General features: G+C 41.9%; 1 protein-coding gene across 6 annotated transcripts in view; it reads left to right on the forward strand.

Annotated features, from left to right (window-relative positions):
• The window catches only part of stau2 (staufen double-stranded RNA binding protein 2), a 362,332-nt gene that overhangs the window by 227,349 nt on the left and 117,001 nt on the right, over positions 1-17,982 (forward strand). For all 6 annotated transcript variants that reach the window (XR_006311520.1, XR_006311521.1, XM_043689168.1 and 3 more), the window contains one exon: positions 10,218-10,510. Coding sequence is in view for 4 of the 6 variants with exons in the window: in XM_043689168.1 (XP_043545103.1) it covers positions 10,218-10,510 (293 nt within the window). In the remaining 2 variants the exon portion in view is untranslated. The remainder of the gene's footprint in view (positions 1-10,217; positions 10,511-17,982) is intronic.

A 17,982-nucleotide genomic window follows, 5' to 3' on the forward strand; every position in this document is an offset into this window, starting at 1 on the left:
TTGTGCTCCCACGAGAAGGTTGAACAGTTCATCCACTTGACCAACACCTTCCACCCCGTCCTCAAATTTACCTGGACCGTCTCAGACTCCTCCCTCCCCTTCCTGGACTTCTCCATTTCAATCTCGGGCGACCGAATCAACACAGACATTTACTATAAACTGACCGACTCCCACAGCGACCTAGACTACACCTCCTCCCACCCTGCCCCCTGTAAAAACACCATCCCATATTTCCAATTCTTTCGTCTCCGCCCCATCTGCTCCCAGGAGGACCAGTTCCAAAACTGAACAACCCAAATGGCTTCCTTCTTCAAAGGCCGCAATTTCCCCCCAGACGGGATCGACTATGCTCTCCACCGCATCTCCTCCACTTCCCTCTCCTCCGCCCTTGAGTCCCGCCCCTCCATTCGCCAATTAAAAAATGTACCCCAACACCAGGGATATATTTCCCTCCCCTCCCTTATCAGCGTTCCGAAAAGACCACTTCCTCCGTGACTCCCTTGTCAGGTCCACACACCCCATCAACCCAACCTCCATTCCTGGCACCTTCCCCTGCAACCGCAAGAAATGCAAAACTTGCGTCCACACCTCCCCCTCACTTCCCTCCAAGGCCCCAAGGGTTCCTTCCATATCCGTTAGAAATTCACCTACAGCTCCACACACATTATTTACTGCATCCGCTGCACCCGATTTAACCTCCTATACATTGGGGAGACAGGCCGCCTACTTGCGGAATGTATCAGAGAACACCTCTTGGGCACCCAACCCAACCAACCCAACCGCCCCGTGGCTGAACACTTTAACTCCCCCTCCCACTCCGCCAAGGACATCAAGGACATGCAGGTCCTTGACCTCCTCCATCGCCAGACCATAACAACACGACGCCTAGAGGAAGGGCGCCTCACCTTCCGCCTAGGAACCCTCCAAAAACAAGGGATGAATGCAGATTTCTCCAACTTTCTCATTTCCCCTCCCCCACCATTTCTCAGTCCCAACCCTCAGACTCAGCACGGCCGTATTGACCTGCAATCTTCTTCCCGACCTCTCCGCCCCCACCCCCTCTCCAGCCTATCACCGTCACCTTAACCTCCTTCCACCTATCGCATTCCCAACGCCCCTCCCCCAAGTCCCTCCTCCCTACCTTTTATCTTACCCAGCTTGGCACACCCTCCTCATTCCTGAAGAAGGGCTTATGACCAAAACGTCGATTCGCCTGCTCCTTGGATGCTGCCTGACCTGCTGCGCTTTTCCTGCAACACATTTTTCAGCTCTGATCTCCAGCATCTGCATTCCTCACTTTCTCCTGGTCATGGGGATAGTCAGGTTGAGCTGGAGGGAGGTGATCAGGTGTTTAAGAATATAGTCAGGTGCTCAAGGGCATTGACTGGGGTTAAGGAGATACCTGTTCAACCAGGTTTTGATACTCTAACATTGCTGGGTAACTATCAAGCTAAATCATGAGGATCTGTCCCAAGTCTTCCACTGTAGCTCAGAGTCAGAAACTTTTACAAGGATCCTGGACAGGGAGGAATTGACCCATTAGAAGTGTAAACCTCCTGGGCAATTCCCACTTATATCCACGTGTCAGGACTTCTGCAGGATCCAGATGTGGATCTTCCACATGTACGCCTGGTGTACAACGATCCACAGACTGAAAACTTTGTGCCTTGGGAACATTATATCCCATTTCTTCAAGGCTGTTGTCACTTTCTTGATTAGCATGCCAGGGATCTTCCTCCCCTTGAAATGACATATCTTCACTCAGCTCTGTTCTTGTGATAGGACAGCTTGGAAGACTGTAAGCTGATCCTAACATTCAGTGTTCCACCTTCAGATCCAGGACTGCTTTGTAAGTAGAAGTTGCATGAATGAGTCGGTGCAAGACATTATTTATTGTGGATTAGGATTTCCCTTTTGTTCAAACACTACATATAAATGTAATGTCACTATTCAAAAAAGGAGGACAGAAAAGGATCTACAGTCCAGCTAGCCTGACATTTGTATCAAGAAATTGCTGTATCACTTAGTATGGAACTCTTAACAATACATTGAGAAAACCATAGTACAATCAGAAAAAGTCAACATGCTTTTTTGAAAGACAGATCATGTTCGACAAATCTTTTTTTTTGGCTGTAACCAAAAGATAAAGCAAAACCAGTAGCTGTAAAATATTTGGATTTCCAAAAAAATTTAGTAATTTTTTTCAAGCTGTTTAATACAAAAGATAAGGATTTCTGGAGTTAGACATAACCTATTTGCATGCATAGAGGCACAAACAGAAATTGCTGGAGAAACTCAGTAGGTCTGTCAGCATTTGTGGGAAGAAAACACGAGTTAATATTTCAAGTCTAGTGACCCTTCATCAGTACTGGAACCCAGTTCTGATTTTCTGCACTCTCTGTTTTTGTTTCAGATTTCCTGCATCTATTGTTCTTTCTTTTATTTTAGCATGAATGGAAGATTGGTTAATGGACAGGAAGCAAAGAGTAGTGATAAACAGAGCAGTTTTAAGTTGTTAGATGTGACTGATGGAGTGTTGCAATGATCAATGCTGTGGTCTTGTCTGTTTGCAATCTATATTAATGATTTAGATGAAGTCTAATTTCCTTATTTTCTTTCTCTATTATTTTTGGGTAATTTCATGGAGGGCTTCCTGTCATGGCTATGATGTACGACAGCGTCTCATGCAATCTACCGTTGCCCACTGAATTAATAATGAGTTGAGGCTCTACAATACCCTTCTCATGTAATTGTGCAGACGCAGAAGTACTTGCTGCTGGTTCCATATTTAAACCCTTGCTGCATACCACATCAAATGCTGTAAGACAGGAAGTGGCATTTATACTCTGCAGCTGGACCATTTCGGGAAAGGGCATGTCCCAGAAAGGAAAGCTGGCACCCCACTTTGTTGTAAGTGATCTGAGGATGCTGGTGGACAGAGTGTTGGAGAGAAGGGTCATTTTGTTTCTGGTGGACCAGCACATGAGACATTGCAACCCAGATTAGTGCCATTTTGAGCAGCAAAAAGAAATGTCCAAATATGCTGGAAGAAGTTTAATGTTCTTCTGCACTCCACAAGGGTAAGTTTCCCCATTTTCTCTCTGCTTCCTCACACTCACTCTAACTCTGCCACTGTGCAATAACATCATCAAGACTAATTATCTGCAACTCTCACCATGCTGCATACAGCATTTTCACTTCGTGCTTCTTCCCCACTTCATCCTCCTAAACTACTAACCCTTGCTGATCTTGATGTTGCCTATTGATTCAGTGAGGATGTCTCACCCTCTCAGCTGCTCCTGCACCACCATTAACAATTCTTCTGCCCTCTTTTACCTCACTCAATCCCTCCTTTTATCTAATTGCAGCAAATAAAAGTCTTAACTGTACAAAAAGGGCCAAGGCAGACGATGATCTGGTTGACATTTTACTCCTCACCCTACGTGGGAAGAAGATCCTCAAGATGCCTAAAGAGAACAGAGACCACTCACGTGGAGATGCTGAAACCTCCATATTGAGGCAACCAATAAGCTTCATTATGCTGTGCTGCACTGCTGTCCATTACCAACACTGTTGACTAAAGATGCTCAAGCTTCTATCCATATTGCACAGCTAATGGTCTCGCTTATCTTATGAGGCACTAGTGGCACTCACATAGCCACGGCCCACAAAAAGGCTGGCCATTTAAACCATCAGCAGCTCCTCCATCCATGAGATGTATGAGAGTCCTTCAGAGATGCAATGCAGGGCTTATTCCTGCACCTTCAGCATTTCAGAGAATTTCATCTCGGTGAGGTCCCTATTTTAGATTAAATTCAGAGACACAGTTTTGTTGAAAACATCAATGACACACCTCCACAGCTTGCTGAGGAAGAAATTCTCCAAGATTGCTGGCATTCAGAGGACTGCTGGTAACCAGGCGAGGCAGCATCCGAGGAGTGCTGGTGGGCGGCACGGTGGCACAGTGGTTAGCACTGCTGCCTCACAGCGCCAGAGACCTCGGTTCAATTCCCGACTCAGGTGACTGACTGTGTGGAGTTTGCATATTCTCCCCGTGTCTGTGTGGGTTTCCTCCGGGTGCTCCGGTTTCCTCCCACGGTCCAACAATGTGCAGGTCAGGTGAATTGGCCATGCTAAATTGTCCGTAGTGTTAGTTAAAAAGGGGTACATGTAGGGGTATGGGTGGGTTGTGCTTCGATGGGTCGGTGTGGACTTGTTGGGCCGAAGGGCCTGTTTCCACACTGTAAGTAATCTAATCTAATCTAATCTGAGTATGAAAATCGATGTTTCGGACAAAAGCCCTTCATCAGGACTGAAGACCCAACGTCCCGACATCAGGACTGAAGGCCAACGTTTTGGGCAAAAGCCCTTTATCAGGACTGAAGACCCAACGTCCATACATCAGGACTGAAGGCCAACGTTTTGGGCAAAAGCCCTTCATCAGGACTGAAGGCGGAAGGGCTTTTGCCTGAATTGTCGATTTTCCTACTCCTAGAATGCTGCCTGACCTGTGCTTTTCCAGCACCACTCTAATCTATACTCTGATTTCCAGCAGTCCTCACTTTTGCCTTGCTGGTAACCAGGTACCTGCTCAGGCTTAAGTAGAAGATGACTCCATGGTGTCAGGTATAAACAGCTTCACACAAATGCACGGACACAGGAGCAGCAGGCACGTTTGTCAGAGACACTTGGGAAACTGGATTGAAGACTGAGGAGCCCAGTGATGTTATTATGCCTCTGGCATGTGTGCATCTGGTTCAGGGGCAGGTTGACAGGCAATATGAAATACCTGGCGAAAGTGAGGATTGCAGATGCTGGAGATTAGAGTCAAGAGTGTGGTGCTGGAAAAGCATAGCAGGTCAGACAGCATCTGAGGAGCAGGAGAATCGACGTTTCAGGGGGGGGGGGGGGGCGCTGGGGTGAAGGTAGTTGAGAGTGCAGTAGGTGGATGGAGGTGGGTGTAATGGTGATAGGTCAGAGGTGAGAGTGAATTGGATAGGTGGGAAGGAAGATGAACAGGTCATGAGGGCGTGCCAGTTGGAAAGTTGGATCTGGGATAAGGTGGGGGTAGGGGAAATGAGAAAACAGGTGAAATCCACAGTGATGTCATGGAGTTGGAGGGTCCCAACGTGGAAGATGAGGCGTTCTTCCCCTATGAATCGAGTGGTTAGGGAGTGGTGATGGAGGAGGCCCAGTTGCTGCATGTCCTTGAAAGAGTGGGAGGGGAAATTGAAGTGTTCGGCCATGGGGTGGGCCTCACCTTGCTAAAAGGCGAGGCATAAATCAGTTGTCGTGGACATCAAAGAACAAAGAACAAAGAACAATACATCACAGGAACAGGCCCTTCAGCAAGCCTGCATTGTAACATTTTGCTCTTCCATACTAAAACTGTCTTCACTTACCAGATTGGTATCCCTCTATTCCCTTCCTATTCATGTATTTGTCCAGCTGCTTCCTAAATGCTGCTGTTGTCTCTGCTTCCACCACCTCCTCTGGCAACATGTTCCAGGTACTCATTACGCTTCAGGTAAAAAAAACTTGCCTTACATATCTCTTTTAAACATCCTCCCACTTACCTTGAATTTGTGCCCCCTAGTAATTGACACCTCCACCATGGAGGAAAAACAAAACTTATATTTTCCATTCTATCCATGTCATTCACAATCTTGTAAACTTCTATTAGGTCACCCCTCAACCTCCTGCGTTCCAGTGAAAACAAACCAAGTCTATTCTTCATAGCTAAAATCCCCCATACCAGGCAACATCCTTGTAAACTTTCTCTGTATCCTCTGTACATCAATACTCCTAAGGGTTCTGCAATTCACTGCATAATTTCTACCTGCACTTGACCTTCCAAAATGCATCACCTTACATTTGTCTGGATTAAACTCTCCCTGCCATTTTTCTGCCCATGCCTCCAACTGATCTATATCCTGTTGTATCCTCTGACAATTGTTCTCAATATCCACAATTCCAACAATCTTTGTATCATCCGCAAAGTTACTAATTAGGAAACTATGTTTTCCTCCAAATCATTTATGTAGACAACGAACAACAGAGGTTCCAGCACTGACCCCGTGGATCACCACTAGTCACAGCCCTCCATTCGGAAAAGCTTCCTTCCACTACTACCCTCTGTCTCCTATGACTAAGCCAGTTCTGTATGTATCTTGCCAGCTCATCCTTGATACGCATGACTTCACCTTTTATACCAGTCTGCCATGAGGGGCCTTGTCAAAGGCCATACTGAAGTCCATGTAGGCAATATCAACCACTCTTCCCTCACCAATCATCTAGGTCACTGCCTCAAAAAACTTGATCGAGTTAGTCAGGCGCACCCTCCCCCGCACAAAACCAAATGCCATTAAAGTAGGCACAATATAAGCAGAGCTCAGAAAGCAAGCGAAGAGGCATGAAATGCATTCTTTACATTTACATGAGAATGAGTGTCCTTGTATGCAAATTGGACCTGGCAAGACCATTGCATTGTAAGGTGACCAAGAGCTTCAAACGTGCAGTGGTGAAGTGTGTTGTGAGCTCGTACAAGATCTACCACGCAGATGTAGTGAGACTGGTGTTTTGCTGCTGCCAGCTTCTGGAGACAAAGAGTGAAGATGGCCACTGCCCATGGAGTGTGCAATCAGATGTTGGTGAATGGATCTTGTTGAGGCCCAAAGAAACAACCATTGAGCTGCATCTGCCAGATTATCTCTGGGAATTGGTGCCATCTAGTTTCTCACAAGTGCACGAGAGAATCACAAACGACATATAAATGGAGTGAGATTAGCTAATATTGAAATGCAAATGTGTGGAGATAAGGTAGCCACTACTTACTAGCAAGATTCACAGCTTGCCATTGAAGCTTTCAGAGAAACTTAAATTTCTTTTCTCAGTATACAAAACTTGATCTTTTGATCTTGCCATATTTCTTGCCATTGCCCATGTCACTGAAGTGCTAGGAACCTCTGCCCATTGTATCTACATTTTTTGATGGTGCAACGCTAAATGGGAATGTAAACTGTGAGGACAGAAAGAGGCCACAAAGAGTTATAAAAAGATTATGAGTTTGGGAAACAAGGTAGATGGAGTACAATGTTGCAAAGTGTTAGAGTAATCACTAAGACAGGAAGCATAAGAATGCCAAATACTTTAAAATGCATGAAACTTGTAAATGTTGATGTTTAGAAGGATTTGGGTCCACTTAGGCAAAGAATTTCAGAGGCTGGGATTCTGTGATACTGTGATGGAGTCAGATTTATATATTAAAAAAGTGATTGCTGAGATTCAAATGCCAAAGGATCTTCTCTGTTTCCATCTCTAACCATTGTCAATGGGGTGAGAAAGACAGAAGGTCAGGAATTGGGCATGCTTTTATTTCATAATAATGCTGGCAGGAATGGCTGCTGACATTGTAGACATTTCTGAAATTTTCCTGGAAGTGACCAAATTTCGACATGCCCAGGAAACTAATTTCAAAGGTTTTATCACTTGATAAGCAATAGTAGCCACACATGCAATAAAAATCAATCAAGCTTACCACATTTTCTGAAATACGTCTCTAGATCTACAAGTTGACAGCATGAAAGTGATAGCATTGTGTGCCACAAGTGTAAAAAGGACATCTGTTGAAGGTGAGAAACAATCGAGTGATCTTGGTTACCTTATCACGTTGTAGTTAAAAAAATTACATCAGTAATCTGTGAAACTTTTAACACATTTCTTTAAATATAGTCAATGATTGTCTCCTGCCTTTTTTTTCAACTATGTTCAATATTGCTATTTTTGTACAGACCATTCTTGTCTGCTGTGGACAGAGCTTTGGAGAAATAGTGAAATATTCCGAACATTTAATTGCTTTTATGAGCAAGCAACGAATTGGATAGGTGTAGCAATTCACGTGGTAGCAATTTATGTAGTATTTATGCTGAATTTGTTTAGTCTTAGTAGTGAAAGAAAACTAACATGATTTCTTCCTAATGCTAAACATGTGGGATAAGCTTGTGGTGTAAAGTTTTTGTTGGTGTCTTGTGGCATCAAAGTGCATAACATGACTTTGTACCTATATGCTATTAACATTACACTGTTTGAAAAGGAATGGGGATCCATTTGTTGGTAAATTTTATAATTTCTGAAGCTTTGTTTCCATGTAATGCACAGAAAGATGCAACTTTATAACAACAGTGTACTTTATGAAACATAATAGAAGAATGACTCTGTGATTAAGTTCTGTCCTTGATTATGTAAGATTGTGATTGAAACTTCCACTTGGCACTACATACATCCTTTTCCTAGAATATTGAATGGAATGGGCTATGTGTGATGAACTCACATAGAGTAAATAATCCCCTTGTGACTGACTCATCTTGCCTGCAGCATTGGTTCACTGATCTCTTTAGAAGCTGGTTACAGGCCAGTTCTTACCTCATAGTCAGCTGAGACCTGGAACAGAGAAATATAAAGCACCTGGATTCAGTACTTAACTAATATTCACAGGAACATTCAGTAAGGTAGACCATGAACATACTTTTCTTAATGGAGTGCTAGCTTACTTTAATTTAATTACCTTCAAGTCATTAGTGACCCCAGCATCAACAACTGTTAAGGAATACCTTGTGAATTTTTTCACCTTCACTGTTGAGGCAAAAAACTGGTGAAATGGATGACCTGTTTAAGTTTTATTCTATTAAAATAAATGGGAATAAAATTAGGATAGTGGGCTTATGCCCGAAACGTCGATTCTCCTGTTCCTTGGATGCTGCCTGACCTGCTGCGCTTTTCCAGCAACACATTTTTAGTTCTGTCTTAGCCAAAGACATGTTGTTTTACTGTTCACTGGTGTCCTGCATCTTTACACATATGATAATCAGAATGTGTTGCTTTAACCAACATCTATATAATTAGATTAATGGATCATGAAATAGAATATATATTTGTTATGAAATCAAATAAATTCCAGCACTTCAGGCAGTCAACTTAACAGACAGACACGACACAAAGCTAGGTGTGATTTTGAGTTATGAGCAGGATGCAAGGAGTCTTCAGGGCAATTTAGCTGAGAAGGGCATATGGGCAAGCACATGGAAGATGCAGTGTAATATGGATAAGTATGATGTTATACACTTCCAGTGTAAAATACCAAAAAGCAGAGCATTATTTAAATGGTCATATATTGGGAAATGAGAATCTACGGAGGGATCTGGGTGTCCTTATATAGCAGTCAATGAAAGTAGTCAGGCAGATGCAGTGAGCAATTAGGAAGGCAAATGGTATGTTGGCCTTCACTGCAAGGGAATTTGAATTCAGATGTAGGGATGTCTCACTGCAGTTTTACAGGGCCTTGGTCAGACTGCACTGGGAGTATTGTGCACAGTTTTGATCTCTGTAGCTAAAAGAGGATATATTGCCAGAGGGAATGCAGCAAAGGTTTGCTAGTCTGATAACTGGGATGGCAAGATTGTTATATGAGGAGAGATTGGTTCAGTTGGGCTTGTTTGCACTAGAGTTTTAAAGAATGAGACTCTTCCTGATTGAAACATATAAAAGTTTAACAAGCTGACAGACTAGACTCAGGGAGGAAATTTCTTCTGCTTGTGGAGTCTAGAACTAGAAGTCACAGTCTCAGGATACAAATTTGGTTATTTAGGACTGAGATGACGAAACATTTCTTCATTCAGAGGGTGGCCAACCTGTGGAATTTGCTAGCTTAGAAGGTTATGGAGACCAGGTCATTAAATATATTAAAGAAATGTTTTGAAATTAAAGGCACAAGGGTAACGAAGAGAAAGCAGGAATATGGCAATGAATTAGAGGATCAGCCATGATCATATTGAATGGTAGGGGTAGCCTTAAAGGGTCAAAAGGCCTACTTCTGTTCCTAGTTTCTATTAATTGCAATACCCAAATGTGGTTAACCATAAAAGTACAACACATAACATAAATTTACTGAAATCAGAGTAAAGACATACTGGAGAAATGACAAGTTAAAACCACAATTTCAATATTAGGATAAAGAACAAATCTGTTAGTGTTTTGTTTAAATTATCATAAATTTAGATTATAGAACTTATTAAGTTACCTGGGCACTTTTAAGATTGGTTGTTGTTCTGGTTTGATTTTTGTACTTTGCTGTTGATAAATCTGTGAAGCCAATTACTCAAAATACAATATGTTTATTGGAAAATTGTAATAATATGACTATTATCTTTTTTGATCTTCAGCCCAAAAGGGAATTCTACATCTTTCCCCTGATATTTATCAAGAAATGGAAGCAAGTCGTAACAAGGCAGCTCCTGCAATGAACTATTTGACGTCTAAAGAAATAAACCATGGATGTAGTTCATTCTTCAGCGCTACCAGCAACACAGCAACCATTGCAAGGGAACTTCTATTGAATGGGACATCCCCAACTGCAGAAGCTATAAGCTTGAAAGGAAAAGTACCTGCGTCCCCATGTTCAGCAGTACAGCCCTCTCAACAGCTAGAGTACTTAGCCAGAATCCAAGGTTTTCAGGTGGGGAAAGTAAAGCTCTGTAATATTGATTATTTCTAATTTTCAAAAAAAATTACAGTATTTAGAACTGTTGAATTTTCCGTGTTCACATTTATTTTTCAAAATTGGTAGCACATTTATGTATCCACGTATGAAATAATGATTGCATTAACAGGTTGCATCCAGATTCTCCAAACATAATTACTATATGTGACATTTTATTTGTACATGTTTTCTTTGTCAGATCAGCTGATACAAGGGATTGCAAATTTCAATAAGTTGAAATTGAGAAACACTTGAAACTCAATATAAATGTCATAATTATAAAATGTGGACTTGCATCAAAGTTTCTGATTTATAGTCAAGTTTATAAAATATTTCAGAAAAATCAAATTCAAGATTTTGCAAGGTAAAATCAGCTCACTGACCCTTCAAAGCAGAAATTGTGCAATTTGGACAATTGAGCTAGTCTCAGCGTACAAACAAAATAAACGCTTTAATTTATTTACAGATGCTATTTTACTCCTTCCTCTTCTTTTATGTCTACACAATTGAAGACACTGATTCCTGCTGCATAAAGTGCCATGGTGCTAGCAGCCCTCAAGTTATGGTTATTATCTGTAAGCAAGGCTGTGTGTGCCAGCAGGTTATTGAACCATAGAGAACATCACAGTCAAGCCTTAGGCTTTCCTCACCCGACATATAAACATATGTACTTTCCAAGTGGAGTTCTCAGATAGCAGGTAGAGTACACTGTTTTCAACTTCCTATTCTAAGGCTTGTGAGGAGAATTGTTGATTCCCTTGAGATAAATATGGACCACAAATAAATCTGAAACATTTTGATCGAATGTCTTAGAATTGCAAAGCACAGACTCTTTAACCACTCAGCCATTAAAACATATTTCCCATTATCTTCGCACTTTCTTTCAGAAAGTTTATTCATGAAGAAAATTAATTTAAGCTTTGTTATAATTTTTCCTCCAGTTAATTAATACGTCAAAGTTCTCAGATACAGTGTTTTAAACAGAAAGGTAAAATAATCAGAGCCGAGTCAAGTTTACTGAAGGATATAAGAGAGAAAACAGTGAATTTCCAGAACTTTATTCAGTGTTGAAAACAGCATAATTATTCACTGCATTATTCACAGCACTATTAAAATTACTGTAAGTTAAGGATGTTCATTTTAGATTCTTAATTACGTCATCAGTATCTACCATGTAAAGGATTAGATTTTCTGCTTCCAGAGCTGAGGGAGAAAGTGAAGACAGATGAGATTAAGTATTAAAGTCATAGATATCTTTTGGATAATGTGGTGACCACAACTGCACACAGTATTCTAACAATGACCTATCCAATGCTTTGACTTCTTTGCTCCTATATTCTGCCCCTTGGCTAATTAAGGCAAGCATCCTGTATGCCTTCTTCACCAGCCTGTCTGTCTGTGCTGACACCTCTGGAAATCAATGAACTTGCACATCAAGGTCCCTTGGTTCCCCAGTACTCCCTAGGGACCGATCATTCATGGTATATATCGTTCCATGGCTACATCCCTCCACTAGGTCATCTTTGCAGAGATGGAATCAGGGCCACCAAAGCTACCTGCTTACATGCACTGGGTAACTAATCAGACTCATTGAGAGCCAAACTGAAAACAATTAAATAAAAGTTCTAGTCAGCCTTCCGGTTCCTGAATTGGCACCATTTTAGGTACCTAGAGTTGGTACGTTAGGGAACCAGTACTCAATGCAAGCCTGCCATTCTTGTTATTCATTCATGGAATGTGGGCATTGCTGGCCTGGTCAGCATTTATTGCCATTTATTGTGTACCTGACCTGGAGATGGTGATGGTGAGCTATCTCTTATACCGCTACCCTCCATGCAGTGTAAGAACACCCTTAGTGCTCTGGGAAGGGAATTGCAGAATTTTGGCCAGACACCTTTGAAATGATGTAGTTGCAAATCAGAATGGTGTTTGGCTCAAATGGGAGTTTGGAGGTGGTGTTCCCATGCATCTGCTGTCTTTGTCCTTCTAGATGATAGCCATCTCAGATTTGGACAAGCCACCGATAGCATGCAAAAGAATGGCCTTCACTGTCTTAGGCTGCTTGTTAAATCTATTTTTAATTCAAGATTTTAAAATATTAGAAAGGTGAAGCTTCTATCTTTCCTACTTCCTTACTTAAAACTAATTGGCCCTCTGGCTTCAAGAGTCCATCCACATCCATAATTGAATGGAGGAATCTGTCTCCAAATTTGTTAGGTGACTATAAGATGTAGGAGCAGCAGGAGACCATTTAGCCCATCCAGTATGCTCTGCCATTCATGGAAACCACGGCTGCTCTGATAATCATTAACTCCACTCTCCTGCCTTTCCCCTGTTTCCTTTGATTCCCTTACTGGTTAAAAAAAATCCGTCTCTCTGTCTTGAATATACTGAAAGATCCAGCCTTGTGAGCCCTCTGCAGTAATGATTTCCACAGATTCACTACCCTCTAAGTTCACAGTGACTACTTTATACCAGAGAGCTGCTTGGAGCTGTGAATTGTGTCCCTAGTCTTGAGGGCAAGTGAGAAGAGAAGGCAAATCTCAGATTTTTCAGTCTACCCTCACAAGTGAAGTCCCTCTGGAACCATTCTTGTATACCACTTATGCACTGTCTCCAGTGTGTTCACATCCTTCTGATAATGTGGTGCCCACAACTGTACATAATACTCCAGCTGAGCTATTAAAATAACTAAAACTTTTGTAATTTTATTTTGCTGGCAGCAAAACATATTTGGTTCAGCAACAGGAGAAGCTTTTCATTGATGAAACACACCATCAGCCGACAATGCTGCCAATATTTCATTAATGGGTAGCCTCTCAGGGGACCTGCTGTTCAAACAGGGAGGCTCCTTACCTTGACCACAACATTTCTGTCCAACTACATTCTCATTAACATAAGAATTATGAGCAGAAAGGGTTTTTCTTTAAAATTAAATTTCAATTGCAAATATTTTACATTAAATTCGGTTCATTTATTCGTCATAGAATCACAGAATTATTTTACACAGAAGGAAGCTATTCGGCCCATCGTTCTTATACTGGTTCATTATGTGAGCATTCGTGTATGCATCCTCGTTATTACTTGGGACTGGCTTAGTCAGAGAGCTAAGTGTTCTGGCATACCTCATGGTCGGCACAATATGTTAATTATTTAAGGACATTTCTTTATTGTAGAAGAAGCCATGTATTTTATTTTGCATTCCTTATTGAATGCTCATGATAGCATCCGACGTTGAATTCGCCACTCCATGGGACATGGCTGAATCTGCTGCCCTCCCTTCCATTCATTGTCAAGGATGTTGTCAGACAGCCTCATTGGAGTACACTTGGGGAGTGATTGAAGGTGAACTCAGAGGCCTATAAGAACTTTACCTGCTGACACCTTGAAATAGCAACACATTTGGATAGTGCTGACACTTTCCTTCAACTCTGTAATTTCTTAGTTTTGACTGACTGTCCCCACTGTCGTTCTTTCGCAACAAGTAGACCATGAGATTCAAGTTGGACTCAAAATATTAACACTGTTTCTCTTTCCACAGATCCTGTCAGACCACCTGAGTTTCTCCAGCATTTTCTGTTTTTATTTCTTTTCACTTCACTCCTTTATGCCCTGACCCCACCCCCCTGCTTTCCCAGAAACCTCTCTTCCATTTCTTCATGTGCCTGTCCACACTTGATAAACCCCATTACCATTGTCTCATCTTTGCTGTTCATGAGATGCCAGATAAGAGTCCATTTTCCTGCTCCCCTCCCTTGTCCCATAGAGTTAAACAAGAAAAACTGTTGACCAGTTCACAAAGCCCCAGTAGATGCTTACCACCTTAAGCAATCATTAACCTGGTGCTGCATGCTTCTCATGTGTTGTTGGTTTCACCTTGACGATAGGACACAATTTTTAAAAAAAAGAAGCTGATGGGTATTCGTGGCAGTGGATTAAAAGTAGAAACCCATCACAAGCCAGTGTAAATTTTGTTAAACTACAACATTACTTTCACTTAATCTCTGTTCTCAGCCACCTTTTGGGAAATCAAACTTTTGCATCTTGCCTAATTAAGTCACATTTCACATCATGCTTTCTGTTGTTGTGGGATCCTTAACATCTTACCCACTTAGTATTTCAACAGTCTGAAAAATCCATCTGTTTCATTAATGTCTCTTAGGGAATGAAATCTGTAATCCTTAACAAGCACATATCATGCTAGAGAAACTCAGCAGGTCTGGTAGCATCTGTGGGGAGAGAAACAGAGCTAATGTCTTGAGTCTGATATGACTCTTGTTAGGAACTCGCACAGATGCTGCCAGGCCTGCAGAGTTTCTCCACCATTCTTAGTGCTTTTTCAGAATTCCAGTATCTGCAGTATTTTGCTTTTAGTCTGTAATCCTTGTCTATTCTGGCCTGTATATTACTCCAGATCTTTATCAATGTGGTGAAAAAAATGTAGTTAACTCTTAACTGCCCTTGGGAATGACTTAGCAAATCAATTGTGTCAAACTATTATTACAATAAAAACTAAGAAGCAAAATTGAATTGATCAGTTGCCATCGAACTAGACACAATACATAGCATAGTCTGAGGGATAATTCTTTAAAGTACAGATATTAGAAGAGGATTTTGTAAGATTGACAGAAGTGGATCTGCCTATCATTGTTCTGGGAGTTGAGAAGTCATGTAAGTCAAGAACAGATCATACTCAGTGTTCTCACCAATGCCAGGTGAGATGGGCTCTGCCACTACGCTGCTGAGAGTTATCTCCGTAGAATTTATGAAATACAGATATTTTTGTCACCCCCGGATATCCTTGTTCTCAAGAACGGGCACCATATCAGTGATTGGTGCTGAACTTAGGTGGTCTTTCTACCATAGCTGAATAGTTGATGAAAAATGGAGCTATCCGTGGACGCGGGGCTGAAAGCATTGCTATGATAAACTGGAGTGCCTGGAATTTGCACAGGTTTGGGTAACAGGAATGGATTAAAGCTGGGTGTGTGCTGCATCTGCAATGTGAGAGGTTGGTCTTGTCATGGGGAGGAGTTTGAAGATGCATTCCCTGACATGATCATTCATATACAGTTGTCAGACTTCTCATGGCATTGCTGTCATTTCCTTGGGTGAGGATGCTATGAAATGACTTCTTTCCCTTCAATCCCTTCTGACAATTTCTTAAGGAACTCTTGTTCCAATGGAACCACAGCAAAATACATTATTTTATTCACAGAGATATAGGGCTGTTTCTAAGAGCGCATCCTGGTCCCAAAGACAAGCAGTAATAGCTCCCACTCTTTGTGAGGAGTAAACTGCTGCTTGACTGGAGGGAAGGGTGGACAGTCAATTGGCAACTTTGGGAACAGAGTTCAGACTGAAAGTAAGCAGACCAGATTTAAACACACCAAGGAGTCATTTTAGAGATGTTGCTGTCTTCACCATAGACCAGCTTTACCATCCAATGGCATATTGAAGAGGTATCATGAACAGGTCAGGCTCTGTCAGAAAGAACCTTAAAATAGCCTCCATCACACCTAACAAATGTACCCTTGACCAGCCAGTGTACTCTGCAGGGCCTTTGTGTTTGCATAGGTATATTGACATTTGGTGGTGAACATCTCATAAGTGTGCAGGAGGAGGTGACAAAGTCAGAGGCAGTCCTGAGCAGTCCCACTCAGAGTATGGTCCAGGTTTTGATTGTATAAATGCTGCCAGAGAGAGTGTGGGCAACCTCTTGGAAAGCCATATATGGTAGTTTAGGAAGCATGTCTAGGAAATATACATTTACATTTACAGAATTCATGCCACGCTATGGAATCATGACTGGTCGGTGATATTTGGAGGGAATGCCAGCTGCTACTGAAGCATCATCAGAGGACTGAGGCAGTTGCTGAAGAGAATGAGGATGCTATTCTTCACAGGGTAACATCATTATAATTGTCATTCTTGATCCCTCGCGCAGAAATTCTGTGCAATAACAACTAGTGATGGATACTGCCTCTGCAGAAATGCGGATGTAGCAACTTATGGAAATGCTTCCATTGTACCTCAATGAAAAAGACAATATATTTCAACCATGAGCAAAGAGAAATGAACAGCCTGTCTCCAACACCTCTGAGGCCATAGGAGGAGAACAATTCAGAAGTGGCAATGTCCAAAGGGCACCACATCACTCAGAGCACTGAGTGGAATTTGTTGTGCCTGCAACAGAGCACATTCCCTATTTTCAACACAATGTAAATATTGACAGATAACACTGGATGTATGAACTTTCACGGTAATGGAAGATCAAAGAAAGTAAGGGTCTTTGGAATGGATGCAAAATCATCAGGTGCTAAGGGTGGACTTAATATGGTTTCATGTTCAGTGGAAGTGCTCTCAAAAGCAACTCAAAGTGACTTCTAGCCCATGCCATTCCTCTTGCATCAAAGAAGCTCAATTGATCATACACCTGAATCAAATGGTTCTTGATGTTGATGGAATCCTGGTGAGATATGCCCTGTGGCTGTTCCCAGACACCTCCCTCTGCAGCTGTGACACTTCTATTTTCTACATCTTCCCCATGAGTTGTGCATCACCTACTTCAAGGTCTACTTCTCGGTGGAAGTCTATATCTGGAGAATATTGTGTGAGGCCCTTGCATGAGTATAGTGCTCGGCACCCCCCCAATCTCTTCATGCACTAGAACTGCATTTTTGGAAAATTGATTGTCTGCTCTATCATGGCTCCCCTGAGCTGCTGGCTTTGATTATCACTTTGATTCAAATTCTTATGGAATGGTGAATATCCACCTCTCTGGCTATCTCCTATCTCTAAAGAAACTAGGCATGTAGTTTGAGGGGTGGTTTGAAGTATTCAAATCCATGACCTGGGGGTTCATGGGTGTAGATTTTTGAAGATGGCAGGACATACCGAGAGAGCAGTTTGGAAAGCATATGGATCTTGGGTGACAAAAACACAAATTACTGGAAAAACTCGGCAGTCTGGTAGCATCTGTGGAGAGAAATCAGAGTTGACGTTTCAGATCAAGTGACCCTTCCACAGAACTGATGAACAGATTCCACTGAACCTGTATAGAGTTCTGGATAATCTACAATGTGTATTGTGTTCAGTTCTGGTCAATATATGCTGAGAGATATGAGGATGCAGATGAAATTTACCAGAGTGGTTCCAGGGATGAGGGAATTTAGCTATAAGTTTAGATTGGAGAAACTGAGTGTGTGCTCCTTGGAACAATGAGGATTGAGGGCAGATTTGACAGAGGTGGACACGGTTATGATGGGTTTAGCTAAGGTAGACAAAGGATCACTGTTCTCATTAGCGGATGGTACAAGCATGAGGGGACCCAGAATAAAAGTACTAGGCAAGAGATGTAAAAGAAATGTGAGGAAGAATTTTTGTTAACTCATCAAATAGTATTGATCTGGAACTCATTTTGATGAGAGTTGTCAAAGAATTGGCGC

This window comes from Chiloscyllium plagiosum, chromosome 4, assembly GCF_004010195.1.
Source record: "Chiloscyllium plagiosum isolate BGI_BamShark_2017 chromosome 4, ASM401019v2, whole genome shotgun sequence".
Classification (NCBI taxonomy): Eukaryota; Metazoa; Chordata; class Chondrichthyes; order Orectolobiformes; family Hemiscylliidae; genus Chiloscyllium; species Chiloscyllium plagiosum.